Source organism: Euleptes europaea, chromosome 16 (genome assembly GCF_029931775.1).
Source record: "Euleptes europaea isolate rEulEur1 chromosome 16, rEulEur1.hap1, whole genome shotgun sequence".
NCBI lineage: Eukaryota > Metazoa > Chordata > Lepidosauria > Squamata > Sphaerodactylidae > Euleptes > Euleptes europaea.
In genome coordinates, this window is record NC_079327.1 from 1,850,267 (window position 1) to 1,864,993 (window position 14,727).

The window sequence follows — 14,727 nt, forward strand, 5'->3', positions numbered from 1 at the left end:
TGGCAGTTGGACTCTATGGCATTCTACCTAGGGTTGCCAACCTCCATGTATTCTGGAGAAATATGCACAAGTACCAAGAAGCAAAGCTGAGAAAATGAATAGTACTAGGCTCTATAATGCAAACGTTTGCCTTATAGAGCCTAGTACTATTCATTTTCTCAACCTCCATGTATTAGCTGGAGATCTCCTGCTATTACAACTGATCTCCAGCTGATAGAGATCAGTTCACCTGGAGAAAATGGCCACTTTGGCAATTAGATTCTATGGCACTGAAGTCCCTCCCCTCCCCAAATCCTGCCCTTCTCAGGCTCCGCCCCAAAAACCTCCCGCTGGTGGCGAAGAGGGGCATGGCAACCCTAACTGACCCCCACCTTTGGTCTTAATAAGAAGAACCCCCTCCCCCATTTCAGACAGGAATGGGGCAGACTTGTAAATAAGCATGGCTGCCCCCAAACACCTCGATTCAGCACCCTCACAAGCTACGGAGATTTCACCAGGCCCTGCCCACACCCTCTCCACAGACCACAGGAGTGAAGCCTCTGCTTTCTTGTCCTGAACAAAAGGCTGAGGGCCAAACAGCACATTATGGTGGCCACGGGTTTGACCCATGGCTGCCAACGCCATGTTACCAAACAATATGACCCTTTAAAAATGCCACCAGGGTGGTGGCAGCGGCAACCGTTTCAGCACTTGAAAAGGCAAGGGAGGGGACAAGATTCTCCTTCTTCTTCTCCTTCTTCTAGCATGGTGTAGAAGCCAGCATGGTGTAGTGATAAAGTAATAACATATAATGAATGTAAGCTGTGAGCTACAAGATGTTATTTAGCACAGATATGTTATGAGGCATAAGAAACTGATGAAGTCACATGACGAAACGGAAGATTTCTTCTAGAAGACCATCTTTTCGCCTATGCTGGGTCTTCACAAGACGTGTTTATTATAAGAAGATTTGATATCATTTATGTTATTACTTTATTCACAGCTCTTTGTGATTGTTGAATCTAGACTTTGTTCTTATTTGAGAACACTTACCTGAGAATTTGAGATGTTCCATGTGCACATATAATTGGTGTCATTACACATCATTAGTTTACCATATGTTGTGGTCAGTCTATGTTATTTGTTTTCCTGCCATTACAGTTTAACATAGAGGTGCTCCTTTGTACTTAACCCTACAGATTGAGCATATTTAAGTATGTTCTTGATGCAAAGTCAAGTTAACCGTGTTAGTCCCCAAACAACCTTGAGCTTGCATCTAATCTGCTTATTGTCCCCCTCCTTTTTTTAAAAAAGAGAATGAAACAGAAAACTCCCTTTATGTGGCTACTTGCAATCCAGTATCCTTATACTTTATGAGGACATCCAGTACAAATGGCTACTATGTGGACTTGTATGACATCTTCCCAAGGACAATTGGAGGCATCTGGCAACCTCTGGTGACGGTGGCTCCGCTGGGGAATCCGCTCCAAGGACAAGTTATTTTGCACGAAGAGCAGGTAGAGAATACGCTTCCTATTTCTGGGCTGTCGATTCTCACCAGGAAATGAAGTCCCTCCGGTGCTTCCCTTCTCCCTCAGCGGGCGGGCTTCCTGCTCCTTCTGGTGCCTGTGCGCTGGAGAAAACACAACATGAGATGAGACCGCCTCCCATGTTTTGCATTACTAAACATTAGTGAGGGGAAAGAGAAGGAGATGGGAGACTCCTGCTTTCGGTGGAGGGGATGCATCACCTACCATGCTTTGCACCAGACAGAATCTTAACAACCTATATGGTGCAGTGGTTAAGAGCGGTGGTTTGGATCGGTGGAGTCTGATCTGGAGAACCGGGTTTGATTCCCCACTCCTCCATGTGAGCGGCGGAGGCTAATCTGGTGAACCGTGTTGGTTTCCTCACTCCTCCACATGAGGCCAGCTGGGTGACCTTGGACTAGCCACAGCTCTCTTAGAGCTCTCTCAGTCCCACCTACCTCACAAGGTTCCTTATCTATTTGAGAGATGCAACATAGCACAGCAACCCTGTGAGGTAGGCAATGCTGAGAGAGCATGACTGGCCATGAAAAGGAAAAAAATAGATGTGGGAAGTTTTATTGTAGGCGAGGAGGATGGTAAGCAGCGAGGAACTGGGCAGCGTTTAAGTATTTTGGTTCTCTTTCTCCTTTGGAGAGACACGGCTGTCGGCTTCCCTTTTCCTGAATTGCAGTTAAATACTTGTTTGATCTAAGATTTTCTAAAGGCAGGAAAAGCTTTGCTAAGTCAGAAACTGTGGCAAGGAAAAGGAAGCTTCGCGGTAGCTAAAAATAAAAGCAACCCCCCCCCCCAATAATGGCTGTTACATCTGTTGAGTGTTTGGCATCCGAGGCACTGGGGACGGGAGGTCGCCCAGAGGTCTCTCTTCTCCCAGTAAGAAATAAACATCGCAGGAGCTGCAGACTAGCGCAGCCCACTTGAAGAGCTGCCAACCACTGCAACTGGAAGTATTCACCCGTGACGCAAAATTCTATTTTTATGCACCAGCTAATACACCACTGGTCACTTGGTACATATGGGAACCATTAACGTCCGGGGCTGCGGAGGAAACTGCCATGGTATTTGGCCGGTCGACTCTGTAAACTTCACACTAACTGCAAGGACAGGACTGCTTTTGTGCCTTGGGGAGAACTTGGAAAATCTTAACGCTTTCTTCGGTTCAGTTATACTAATGTGTATACAGATTCTCTGAGAAGTGGGGGGGGGAAAGGAGGCATTTCTTTCTCTTGAAATGCAGAGATTTATTGTTTTTCTTCCTGAAGTACTTTTGTGTAAATAGGGTCTCCGGCATGGTGATAACTTGAAAATGATTTGTAAACTTTGCAGAAAATTCCATTCCAATGCTGGATAACAGTTTACCATGTTTGAGCCTAAAAACAGTCCTTTTAAAACAAGATTTCTGTTTGTCAAAATATAGGGCAAGTCTGGGTTTCCTTGCATTATATTCTTGGGACCCTTTTGAATCAACTCTGTTCATCCTTTTATTAAGTCCCAATATGCTAGAATTAAAGCACCAATTGGATTATTTTTAACCCAGTAATTTACCAACATGATCTGCAGCTAGTACCGGTATGTGATTGTTTCTTTGCTGCCATCTAAAGAACATCCCTTTGAAGTTTGTTTCAGAGGGTATCCATGTTGGTCTGGAGTAGAAGAGCTGGATTCAAGCCCAGTAGCATCCTAGAGACCAACAGGGTATTCAGGGTATAAACTTTCAAGAGTCGAAGCTCCCTTCTCCATATAGGAAAGTTTGTAGGTAGTTTCCTCTGCTTACAAGCAGTGGGCTGGAATGAGGGGAATGATTTGACACAAGAGGGTAAGCGTATACTTCTTTTCCACATTGTTTGACTAGGTTGATACTTGCACACAGCTTATGTGGGAGACATATACAGCCCAGCATAAAAACCTAAAACAATCTTATCAGATCAGTTCTTGTAGGTTATCTGGGCTGTGTGACCGTGGTCTTGGTATTTTCCCTTCCAAATCTTACCAGATGTTGGTGTAATTGGTAATATATACAACCTATTGCATGCCCGGTCTGTTTTATATTGCCTGTATATGTAAATATATTTGTAATATGTGTGCATTATTTATATGGGTTTCAAATAGACCACTGAGGAAGGTCATATAGGCCGAAACACATTTGGCATGTGGTGACAGTATCAACCTTAGGAAATGCTATTGTGTGGTTTTAACATTTTTAAAATAATGTTAATCATGACATAGCACTTCTAATAAATTATATATTTCTATTATTTATATATATTTTCATCCCACCCAACCTTGGGTACCCAACTTCTTTTCCACGTCAGGAGTTGGAGCATCTGAGAAATCTGACCAAAGACATTATTTCTCATGAAAGGCATAGGAACCCAACTAGTCTTTTCCAGAGAAACGAAATGGACCTTAAGCTCTACAAAGTATTCTGTTGCTTCCTTTCAGGGGGTCTGTGTTGCCACCCAACTTGGTATGTGCCATGAGGGTTGTAATTGTGCAGGGGGTTGGTAATTGTGCAGGGGGTTGGACTAGATGACCCTGGTGGTCCCTTCCAACGCTATGATTCTAAGTTCTTCTAATTCTTTCTGCTTGCAGACGAATGCCATTCTGTTGCTGGACACCAAGGCTCGTACCATACGCCAACTTCTGCTGTCACCAGAAATGCACGAGACTCCAAAAAGGACATCCTGGTGGGGCAGCAAGGAGGAGATGGTGAGATATACCACAGTTATGTAGAAAGACAGAGCCTGCAGGCACTCCCATCTGGTGGTTTCCAGTCTGGTGTTCATGAATGGCAGCCCACTGTTTATTGCTGTTCCCATACGCAGGAACATATAGAATCATAGATTTGGAAGGGACCACCAGAGTCATCTAGTCCAACCCACTGCTTAGCTTCCGAGATCTGACGAGATCAGGCTAGCCTGGGCCATCCGGGTCAGGGCCTTATATTTCTAGCAAGGAGCAAAACTATTAACTCTTTATAGTATTTTTGAGATTGTTAACTTCGCAATTTGTTTTCTTTAGAGGAGTCATAAAATGTGCAAAGAGTTTTCACACAAAAACTGGCTCGTGTTCTACAAAGAAGAAGGGTGAGCAGTGACTGTCCTTTCCTAAATCCTCTCCTCAGGGTAGAAAAAAGGCCCTTCTGTTTGTACCGTCTTCCATCCAACTCCTGGTTTCTTACCGCTCTGTTTTCCAGGAGCCTCCTGGTTGTTCTCGATGCCCTGGAGGGTCGTTCTCACACCATCTCACTGCCAATCAACCTCAAGTCTGTCTTTTTGGTGGCTGAAGACCGGTGGCTCCTGGTGGAAAGCAAGACAAATCAGTAGGATAAACATACCTCTGTGGTTGACGTATAAACAAATGTTTTTGGGTTTGATGAGACATTCTGACACATAACTGTTATCTGGGGACAAGTTCTCTCAGTCCTTTTACACGTATCTCTCCTGACATGATTGTTCCCACACCGATGTAAAGACTTCCACACAACGTAGTTCAACATCCTGGCATGTTTACAAACCACCTAAGGGGTGTTTGGCTTCTTGGGAGGCACCTTGCTTGTTCATTTGGACAAAGATGGGAACCACCACAGAGAGAAGGGTGTTTCCATTTACAGAAGAGGAGGCCCATTCCCCCCTCCCACTTTGACTGTGTGTGGTTCCTGGTCATACACTGACACCCCTTTAGAATTGGGGGGCGCTTATGGGCTGCAGCAGGAGAAAGCAGAAAAATCTTGCTTTGCAGAGTCTGCAGGTGGATGGATTTATGCCTAAGAAAAGCAGGGTGCATAGACAGTACAAAACCCTTTGATGTTGTATTTATTAACCTAAAACTATAATCACAGCCTCATGTCTTTGACACAGTTGATCTGCACAATACACTCAGCATGCAGGTTAGCAAACTTTTCTATTGTTTAGCAGAAACGTCCCTGTGTGAGGTAGGGCCATCGTCCTGTGAGCTCCTGCGCTCATGATGCCTACTGGTGGTGTTTCTTGGTGGGGGAGAAAATTTGTGAGGTAACAGCGCAGGTTTTCATGGAACTTTCCCCTAGTGATATAGCTGGTGGGTGGGAACCTCGTGGATCGGCTCTCCTCAGCCTAGATTAGAATGGCAAATACACTCGTTGTTGAAAATTACAAGGGAGAGTCCACCACTTTATCACTTTTAATCACACTCCTTTGTGTACAAAAGAAAAGGTAACCTGTGTCAGTGAGCAATTAATCCTGTGTTAAGTGATCTTCAGTACGCATCCTGAATATTTGCAAATATTTACCTCGAAAATACCTAAGATCTGTGAGTGTTATGGCAAACAAGCATCTCCATTCTTCCAGGCCCAACATAGGGAAATATTTGCCCATTAATCTTGGAAAAACCCTCCCCCCCCCCCATTTCTGCAAAAGGTTTTGGAAAGAATTCAATGAAAGATAAGCACTTCTGGAGCCAGATTGAGTTCAGCGGGAGACTTGCTTTCCTTTATTCTCATTTAAACCAACAGGATTTTAAAGTCCTTTATTAGTGTTGGATTATGTCATTGATTTCTAGTCGAAAACAACTAAATAAAATAATAATTTTGTCCCTTTGCCTGTCACAGGGAAGTTGTGACATTTATGTAACAAGTAAAACATGCTGAGATAAAACAAGGCTAATGGTTTCTGTTGCCGTGCCTACGGAGACTGAGGCTGTTTGGAGCATGTTCTGAGAACCTGTATTGTAGAACTAGGGCTCATTCTGACATTACTAAGAAGGTGGGGTTACTTGTGGTTTTCCTGTGGCTTCGCTTCACACCCACATCGTTTCTAGGAACAAATGACAGCCACAGAGTGCGGAACAACCTCGTCATCTATTGGTTCTACCTGATCCCTTGTGTATAGATGTTACTTGGTATGGTTCCAATGAGGCTGATGGGCAGTAAATTTAGGACAGACAAAAGGAAATACTTCTTTACACAGCAAGTGATTAAAATGTGGCATTCGCTGCCAGAGGATGTGCTTATGGCCACAGGCATAGATGGCTGTAAAAGGGGATTAGACTGATAAATGGAGGACAGATCCATCAGTGGCCATTAGCCATGGTGACTAAAGAGAACCTCCACATTTCAAAGGTAGTCAGCCTCTGAATCTCAGTACTCGAAGGCAACATCAGAGAAGGCCTTGGCCTCTGTGTTGGACCTGCAGAGGAGCTGGTTGCCCATTGTGTGAGACGGGATGCTGGACTAGATGGACCCTCACTGGTCTGATCCAGCAGGGCTCTTCTGATGTTCTTATGGTTTGGAGTGGAGCTGCACACGTTTGTATTCATTAATTTTCTTTTTTGCCATCAAGTCACAGCTGACTTACGGCAACCCCATTGTGTTTTCATGTTGGGAGGTGGTTTGCCATTAAATGCCTGTTGATACTTATGGAGGGGGGCAGTTGTAGTATTCAGCAGTTTAACACCATCAGTGAATAATTTCCTCACGATTTGCAGAAAATATCTTTTGACGAAGCCTGTGCACATGGAATCCGAAGAGAGCCAAGTTTGCCAGTTATTTGCCATCAGCGAGGAGCCGGTGGAAGCTGGATTTGGACTAACCACAGGTACTGAGTTTAAATTGTCTTGCTCTTTATCAGTCCTGGTTTCCACACGCTCAGATGTTATTTGCACAGTTGCTATTAGTACAACTGTGAGAAGAGCATACTTGAGAAAGGCTTCTGACAGTGTTCATAGAATCATAGAGTTGGAAGGGACCACCAGGGTCATCTAGTCCAACCCCCTCAACAACTACCTCCCCCCCACACACACACAGTGACCCCTACTCCATGCCCAGAAGATGGCCAAGATGCCCTTCCTCTCATGATCTGCCTAAGGTCACAGAATCAGCATTGCTGACACATGGCCATCTAGCCTCTGCTTAAAAACCTCAAGGGAAGGAGCACTTACCACTTCCCGAGGAAGCCTGTTCCACTGGGGAACTGCTCTGTTAGAAAATTCTTGCTAATGTCTAGACGGAAACTCTTGTGATTTAATTTCAACTCGTTGGTTCCATTGTGGGCTGAAGGATACAGTTTTGGGCCTGGATTTGGGGGGCCCTGGTCAGTTGCGATTCCAGCTTGGAGAAATTATAGTATCACAGGCTGACTGATAAAGCCAAATTATTTTTTCCAGTTCTTTGCAATTACCCGAAGGGCATGGGACTAGTAAGATCTTGGTATCATCTCCTCCTCGTGAGCTGTGAAGAAGTGAGCTGTGACTCACGAAAGCTCATACCCTACCAGAAAATTTGTTAGTCTTTAAGGTGCTACTGGGCTCTTGCTCTTTTCTACTGGATTAAATAAATTCACTTTTTAATTATTTAATTTTGTTTTTACAAACAAACATACATACCTTCTCAATCATCCATATACAATGTGAACAGTCTTTCAGAGAGTTAATTTTGAATTAGTACTCGTATCAAACTGAACATTTATTTAATCATTAGCCTACTTAAACCCAGTATCCATATTTCCTCTTCTTTTTAAGCTGACTATAGAAGCTACACTTAATATTTAATACTTGATACAGTTCTTGTTTTTGCAGTCTGTTCTTCACTTTTATTCTTCATCTGCTGCTCTAAACTTGACTATTGCATAAATACAATATTTCGGCTTCTTTGATATTGATGTTCTTATATTTATTACCATATCTCCACCCTTCTAGATTAGTATTACGAAGTTCTAATTTCTATTTCATGTATTAAAAATAGAGTGCCGGTTTCTTCTGCTTTTGTTTGTTCACTTCGTGTTTGCCCAGCTTCAGAGCCAACCGAGCCCCAGGCCATTTCTAGTGACCAGCTGTCTTCAGAGAACTTGAGTGCCGCCGTCGGGCAGAAGATCAGCTCCCCCAACAGAATGTTCTCTGATGCGCAAAATTACGCCACTCTTGTGGTTGGCTTTCCAGATCTCATGGTAGGTGCTGGTTTTATACTGAAGTATCTGCATCCACCATGCTTGTTTCATTTGGCATTCCCTCAGTAAATCCCTCCTTCCTAACCTATGTTTTGTATTGTATGCTGATTCTATGAACTTAGGCAGTTCATGAGAGGGAGGGCATCTTGGCCATCTTCTGGGCACTGGGGGTGTGGGGGAGGGAGGTAGTTATGAATTTCCTGCATTGTGCAGGGGCTTGGACTAGTTGACCCTGGTGGTCCCTTCCAACACTATGATTCTATGATTTTAACTCCTTTTAAAACCCTTTTTATAATTATCTTAATGATGTATGTCTGGGAGAGGGGCTGATTTTAATGGTTTCATAGTGTGTTTTTATCATGTATGTTTTAAAATGTTAGCTGCCTTAATGGTCCTTGTAAGGGCAGAAAGGTGGGATACAAATGTTGTAAATAAATAAAATAAATAGTTCTTGTAGGTTATCTGGGCTGTGTGACCGTGGTCTTGGTATTTTCTTTCCTGACATTTCGCCAGCAGCTGTGGCAGGCATCTTCAGAGGAGTAACACTGAAGGACGGTGTCTCTCAGTGTCAAGTGTGTAGGAAGAGTAATATATAGTCAGAAAGGGGTTGGGTTTGAGCTGAGTCATTGTCCTGCAAAAAGTATCAAAGGTGATGGGCTAATCATTGTCCTGTAAGTATCAAGATAATGTGCTCATGAGGGTGTGGTATGTTAATATGGAACCACTGTATTCTGAAATGATCTGTTAACATGTGGAGTCCAAAGCTAATCTGCACGGCTATTGTGGACTGTAGTCTTTGTTAGTCTGGAGGTTTTCAGGACAGGAAGCCATGCCTCATTCATTCTTAAACTCTCTTCTGTTAAAGTTGTGCTGATGTTTATGAATTTCAATGGTTTCTCTGTGCAATCTGACAAAATAGTTGGTAGAATTGTCCAGTATTTCAGTGTCTTGGAATAAGACCCTGTGTCCTGTTTGAGTCAGTCCATGGTTCCATATTAACATACCACACCCTCATTAGCACATTATCATGATACTTACAGGACAATGATTAGCCCATTACCTTTGATACTTTTTGCAGGACAATGACTCAGCTCAAACCCAACCCCTTTCTGACTATATATTACTCTTCCTACACACTTGACTCTGAGAGACACCGTCCTTCAGGGGTATTCTTCACGGTGGATTTTGCTTCTGTTTCGAATCGGAGCAAACAATAAACCGATTTAAATAGCTTTTTCGTGGCAGCGCAGATTCTCCCCCCCATCCCGAGGCATTTTCAATTTTTCACGGGAGAAACAGCGCACTTCTCTGCGCTGCTTACGTCTGCTGCCGCTCATGACTCACCACTCCAAATCCGCCTAATCCCGCCCACTCTTCCCATGATCCTGTGTGTGTGTTGGGGGGGGGCATCCTGAAAATGGCAGATCCAAGCCAAACCCCCCATCACCCTTCTGAAGAGGGGCAGCCAGTCTGCTCTGGGTCTCCCTCCTGCCGGTGCGATGCTGTTAGAGTGGCAACTCCCCCAGCCAATCACCGTTCTTGGGGGAGGAGAAAGGAGACGTCCCGGGGAGCGAAGCAAACATTTCTTCATGGGCATCCGAGCAACAAAACGCTCTTCTACTGGAAAGTACGGCTCAGAAGTGGTTTGGATTGCCTCTCTTTTAAACCGGCTTATTTTGCTCAGTGGGGGAAAACACGAATCTGCAGTGAATAACCAAAATTTGCCTCCGACCCAAATCAGCATCGAAACAGCAGCAAATCTCCGTGAAGAATACCCCTCAGTGTTACTCCTCTGAAGATGCCGGCCACAGCTGCTGGCGAAACGTCAGGAAAGAAAATACCAAGACCACGGTCACACAGCCCGGATAACCTACAAGAACCAATGAACTCTGACCGTGAAAGCCTTCGACAAAATAAATAGTATTGCTTATTAACCAAAGGAAAGAGGGTTTAAGCTGAAAAAAACAGAGTGTATACTGGCTTGTACCATGTAATTAGGCTGTTTCTGTTGATTTGTATATATGCCAACGTTCTCTACCTTTTAAGGAGAATCAAACCAGCTTGCAATTCCCTTCCAGCCCCACAACAGGCACCTTGTGAGGTAGGGAAGGCTGAGAGAGTTCTGAGAGAACTGTGCCTAGCCCAAGGTCACCCAGCTGGCTTCATGTGTAGGAGAGGGGAAAACAACCTGGTTCTCCAGATTATAGTCCACTGTTCCTAACCACTACACCATGTTGGTTCTCAGATAAATATCAGTCTAAAAGGACAATTAAGTTGCAGGCTGTGTTTATCCTAAAAATACTTAAAAAATCATAATGCAGGAATTTCCAAAGCTTCCACAGGATAAGTATGATGAGGAAGAGGCACAAGAGATCGATGTTTGCAGGGGGAGTTTGGGGTCTCTGGCTCATGATTCTCCTCTCTGGGATGCAGCCCTGCCGCTGATCCTTTTTGTAGGGCCTCAGACTTGGAGGGGAGGAGATTTGTGGGCATTTTAATGTACTCTTCATGTGCTCGGCTGTGTCCTGATTCTCTCCTCATTTCCCACAGTCCCCCAATGAGGTCTACAGCTGGAAGAGAGGCTCCACGCTGGGCACGAGGGAGCCTTCGCCTTCTGATCCGCTTTACTATGGAAGGCCCAGTAAGGGCAGAGCAGCAAAACGAACCAACTGTGTGACTCTGACAGCTGCCAGTCAGGCAGTCCGAGTTGTGGCTCCCGGAGACGTCCCTCTGAAAGAACTTTATGCCAAAGGTAGCCCAACAACCTCAGGCTTGTCTGGCATCAGATCTAGGGGAGATGGTTGAGGTGTTCGGCTTAGGCCACAATCTTATGGGTACTAGCTGGAACAAAGTGGCATTGCTCCTGAGTAAACTGGCATCCAATCAGCCCTGTAAGATTCCTAGCTGAGAGTGGAACAGATCAAAAGGTTGCCGAAAAGCAGTACAGCTCCTCACCAGACAAAAAAATATTCAAATGCAGAATCCTTTCTTCTTCATTTGTGTTCTTGGGGTGTTTCCCACCCCCCTTTTCCTTCCTTTTTATTTTATTGTTGCTCTGGTGCTTTAATTGATTATTTATAGTATCTCGTAAATTGATGCTATTTTAATGGAGGGATGTTTTAATTATTAATCAGTCTAGCTTTTTATGATTTATAGCTTTTTTCTATGCTTAAAGATCCTTTGGTAGAAAGCTGAGGTAAAATATTTTTGGCTATATAAAATATATTGTGTTGTGTGAATGTTGTAACTCTGTGAGTGCGCTGAATGCTCCGCTGAATGCACCTATGTATATAGGTGTGTGTGTGTGAAGGAGAATCTCTGCTGTGTTCTGTGTAGAGCAGGGTGTCAAACTCATTTGTTATGATGGCTGGATATGAGATAAATGTCACTTGGTTAGGCCCGGACATGTGTACCATACAATTTAATGCCAGGTACCAGATATACAAACTTTATAGAAGACACAGGCAAAGCCAATTCATGATATTATCTTTTACTTTATTTTTTGCTTAAAATACAAACATGCTTAAAACAATAACACTCTTACAGTATTTTCTTTCATTTAAGAGTCTTTGATCATTGACACCTTGGGAATAGGGGGGTGGCTGCCACAGCTGGTGAGCCTACAGCGGGCTTGCCAACCCAGATCAGGAGAAGGGGGTGGCTGCCTCAGCTGGCTCGTGAGCCCGGATAAGAGCTCTCAAGGGGCTGATGCAGCCCCACAGGCTGCATGTTTGACACCCTTGGTGTAGAGTTTATGACACCCTTCCAAGGTACCTGTATGACTGTCCACTGTGCAAAGTGGAGCCATTTGTCTCTAGCAGTTAATAGCTTTGGTGTCATGAGGACTGCTGCACTGGATCCCAACCAGATCATGGGGAAAAACCAAGGGAGGCCAAGCGCTTGTCCGTTCTCCAATCTGCGAAGGAAAATCAATTTGTGCTCGCCCTGCCTTTCAGCTTTCAGCCTCTCCACAGACCTCTGTTGCAAAACACTCTTCAAATGTGCTTTCAGCCGAGAATTCATTACGAGATGACAAATTGAGATGACAGCGAGGAGGCCTGATTAGCTTTTATTCATATTCTTTGTTGATGGTTGTGACATCCACGGCATCAAGATTTCTCCTTGCTTCTTCGTTTAATGGGCTCTCACATCTCAGGCTGTCGTTTGCATTGCTTTTCAATCCCCCCCACCCCGCCCCGATACTACGCTTGAAGAAGGTTACTGTGAGACACAGATATATGATTTCTTCAAGAAATTCCCTGTTAACCGTGAAATATTATCCAATGTTTCTTTCTGCAGACGTCACTCCCCCTCAGACTGCTGGATATTTGGAGATAGCAGACCTTACAATCAAGAAACTTAAATATATACCTATTCCCAGGTGAGTGAATTTCGTCTTTTAGTTTGTGGAAGCCACTGGACTACATTATGTAGCATAACATGACTATTCATTTCAGATCTGTAACATGCAAAGTCTTCATTCTGTATTTTGCAACATTTCAGCTTCCCTCTTTGGTCTTCTTTAGGTGTTATTTACCAAGGAGGATATATAATCTTTTTTTCAGACTCTTAGTGTGGGCAGAAGGTAATATCCAATACATGCTGTGCTGGGTTTATTTGACTACAGAATCTCCATGAGGTTATATTCAAAAGCCCCTGATTCTTTCCGTGGATAGGCAGGGGTTGGAGACAGGCAGATGTATACAGTATAACCTAGATCTGGTGTTAGTTTACCCCTGCAGCCAGCCGAAGGCTCTGCAAAAACCTGAGAAGAAGAGTTGGTTTTTATGTGCCGACTTTCTCTACCACTTAAGGGAGACTCAAACTGGCTTACAATCACCTTCCCGTCCCCACAACAGACACCCTGTGAGGCCGGTGGGGCTGAGAATGTGTGACTAGCCCAAGGTCACCCACCAGGCTTCATGTGTAGGAGTGGGGAATCAAACCCGGTTCTCTAGATTAGAGTCCACCCCTCCAAACCACTGATCTCAGCCACTACACTACGCTGGCTCATCCAGGTAAACTAATCTTATCTAGGTGAACTAATAGCGTGGATTGAGAAAGGGTAAGCAGTAAAACGACACCTAAACTCACTCATGTTTTCCACTATATTTTAAAACTTGAGGGACTGTCATTAGAAGATATTAGAAGTATGTCTTGGTTGAACTTTGTTGAAAACCTAGCACCATTTCAACTTCTCCAGGTAAGCTCCTCCCTTCTTTTGGTTTTCAGATCAGCGTCCCTGACTCCATACACTTCGTGGCTGTCCGCGATATCTGACACAGACGTCCTCTTGGCAAAGGTTGGCGACTTTGGCGTCGTTACCGTAGACATGGGGGGCACCGTCAGGCTCTGGGAGACCAGCTTCGAAAGCCTTCAAAGATCCCTCCAGGAATGGAGAAATATGATTGGACGAGAGGATGGGAGACCTGTGCAGGTAAGCTGGAGGGTGAGAGATTCAAAACATATAAAAGGAAGTACTTCTTCCAACAACGGGTAGTTCAGTTGTGGAACTCCCTGCCCCAGGATGTGATGATGGCTACCAACTTGGAAGGCTTAAAGAGGGGAGTGGACATGTTCATGGAGGAGAGGGCTACCCATGGCTACTGGTCAAAATGTATACTAGTCATAATGCATACCTATTCTCTCCAGCATCAGAAGAGCATGCCTATTATGTTAGGTACTGTGGAACACAGGCAGGATAATACTGCTGCAGTCGTCTTCTTTGTGGCCTTTCTAGCAGCACCTGGTTGGCCACTGTGTGAACAGACTGCTTGATAGGCCTTGGTCTGATCCAGCATGGCCTTTCTTATGTTCTTTTGAGGTTGTATCAAGGACTCCCAGGTTTGACTTGGCAATTCATGGCTCAAGGGTGAGATGCAGCCTATAAATTCTGACCATCATATTGTTCATATCCCGCCTTTTCTTCCTCAGTGGGGTGATCCCGTTACTTTCCACGAGCAACCCTGTAAGATAAAATAGTCCAAGTCCAACACTATCACAGTTGCTGTCAGGGTTACGTTGGACTATATGTGTCAGAGCCTGCTTCAAAAGGAGAATGGAGCATTGGCCCCTGCAGTTGACTTTGGATTGGTCAGGCCTAGGAGAAACACAAGGAACTTCACCTCCCAGCCTTGCCTGCTCAACAGAGCAGAGCCAGTGTGGCGTAGTGGTTAAGAGCAGTGGACTCTAATCTGGAGAACTGGGTTTGATTACCCACTCCTCCACATGCAGCCTGCTGGGTGACCTGACCTTGGGCTAGTCACAGTTCTCTCTGAACT

General features: G+C 44.5%; 1 protein-coding gene across 1 annotated transcript in view; it reads left to right on the forward strand.

Annotated features, from left to right (window-relative positions):
* VWA8 (von Willebrand factor A domain containing 8) overlaps positions 1-14,727 on the forward strand; it is a 75,884-nt gene that overhangs the window by 42,737 nt on the left and 18,420 nt on the right. The window contains exons 28-36 of the mRNA XM_056862099.1: positions 1,294-1,496; positions 4,119-4,235; positions 4,548-4,612; positions 4,723-4,848; positions 6,990-7,099; positions 8,292-8,446; positions 10,997-11,198; positions 12,746-12,827; positions 13,679-13,883. Of these exons, the coding sequence (XP_056718077.1) occupies positions 1,294-1,496; positions 4,119-4,235; positions 4,548-4,612; positions 4,723-4,848; positions 6,990-7,099; positions 8,292-8,446; positions 10,997-11,198; positions 12,746-12,827; positions 13,679-13,883 (1,265 nt within the window). The remainder of the gene's footprint in view (positions 1-1,293; positions 1,497-4,118; positions 4,236-4,547; positions 4,613-4,722; positions 4,849-6,989; positions 7,100-8,291; positions 8,447-10,996; positions 11,199-12,745; positions 12,828-13,678; positions 13,884-14,727) is intronic.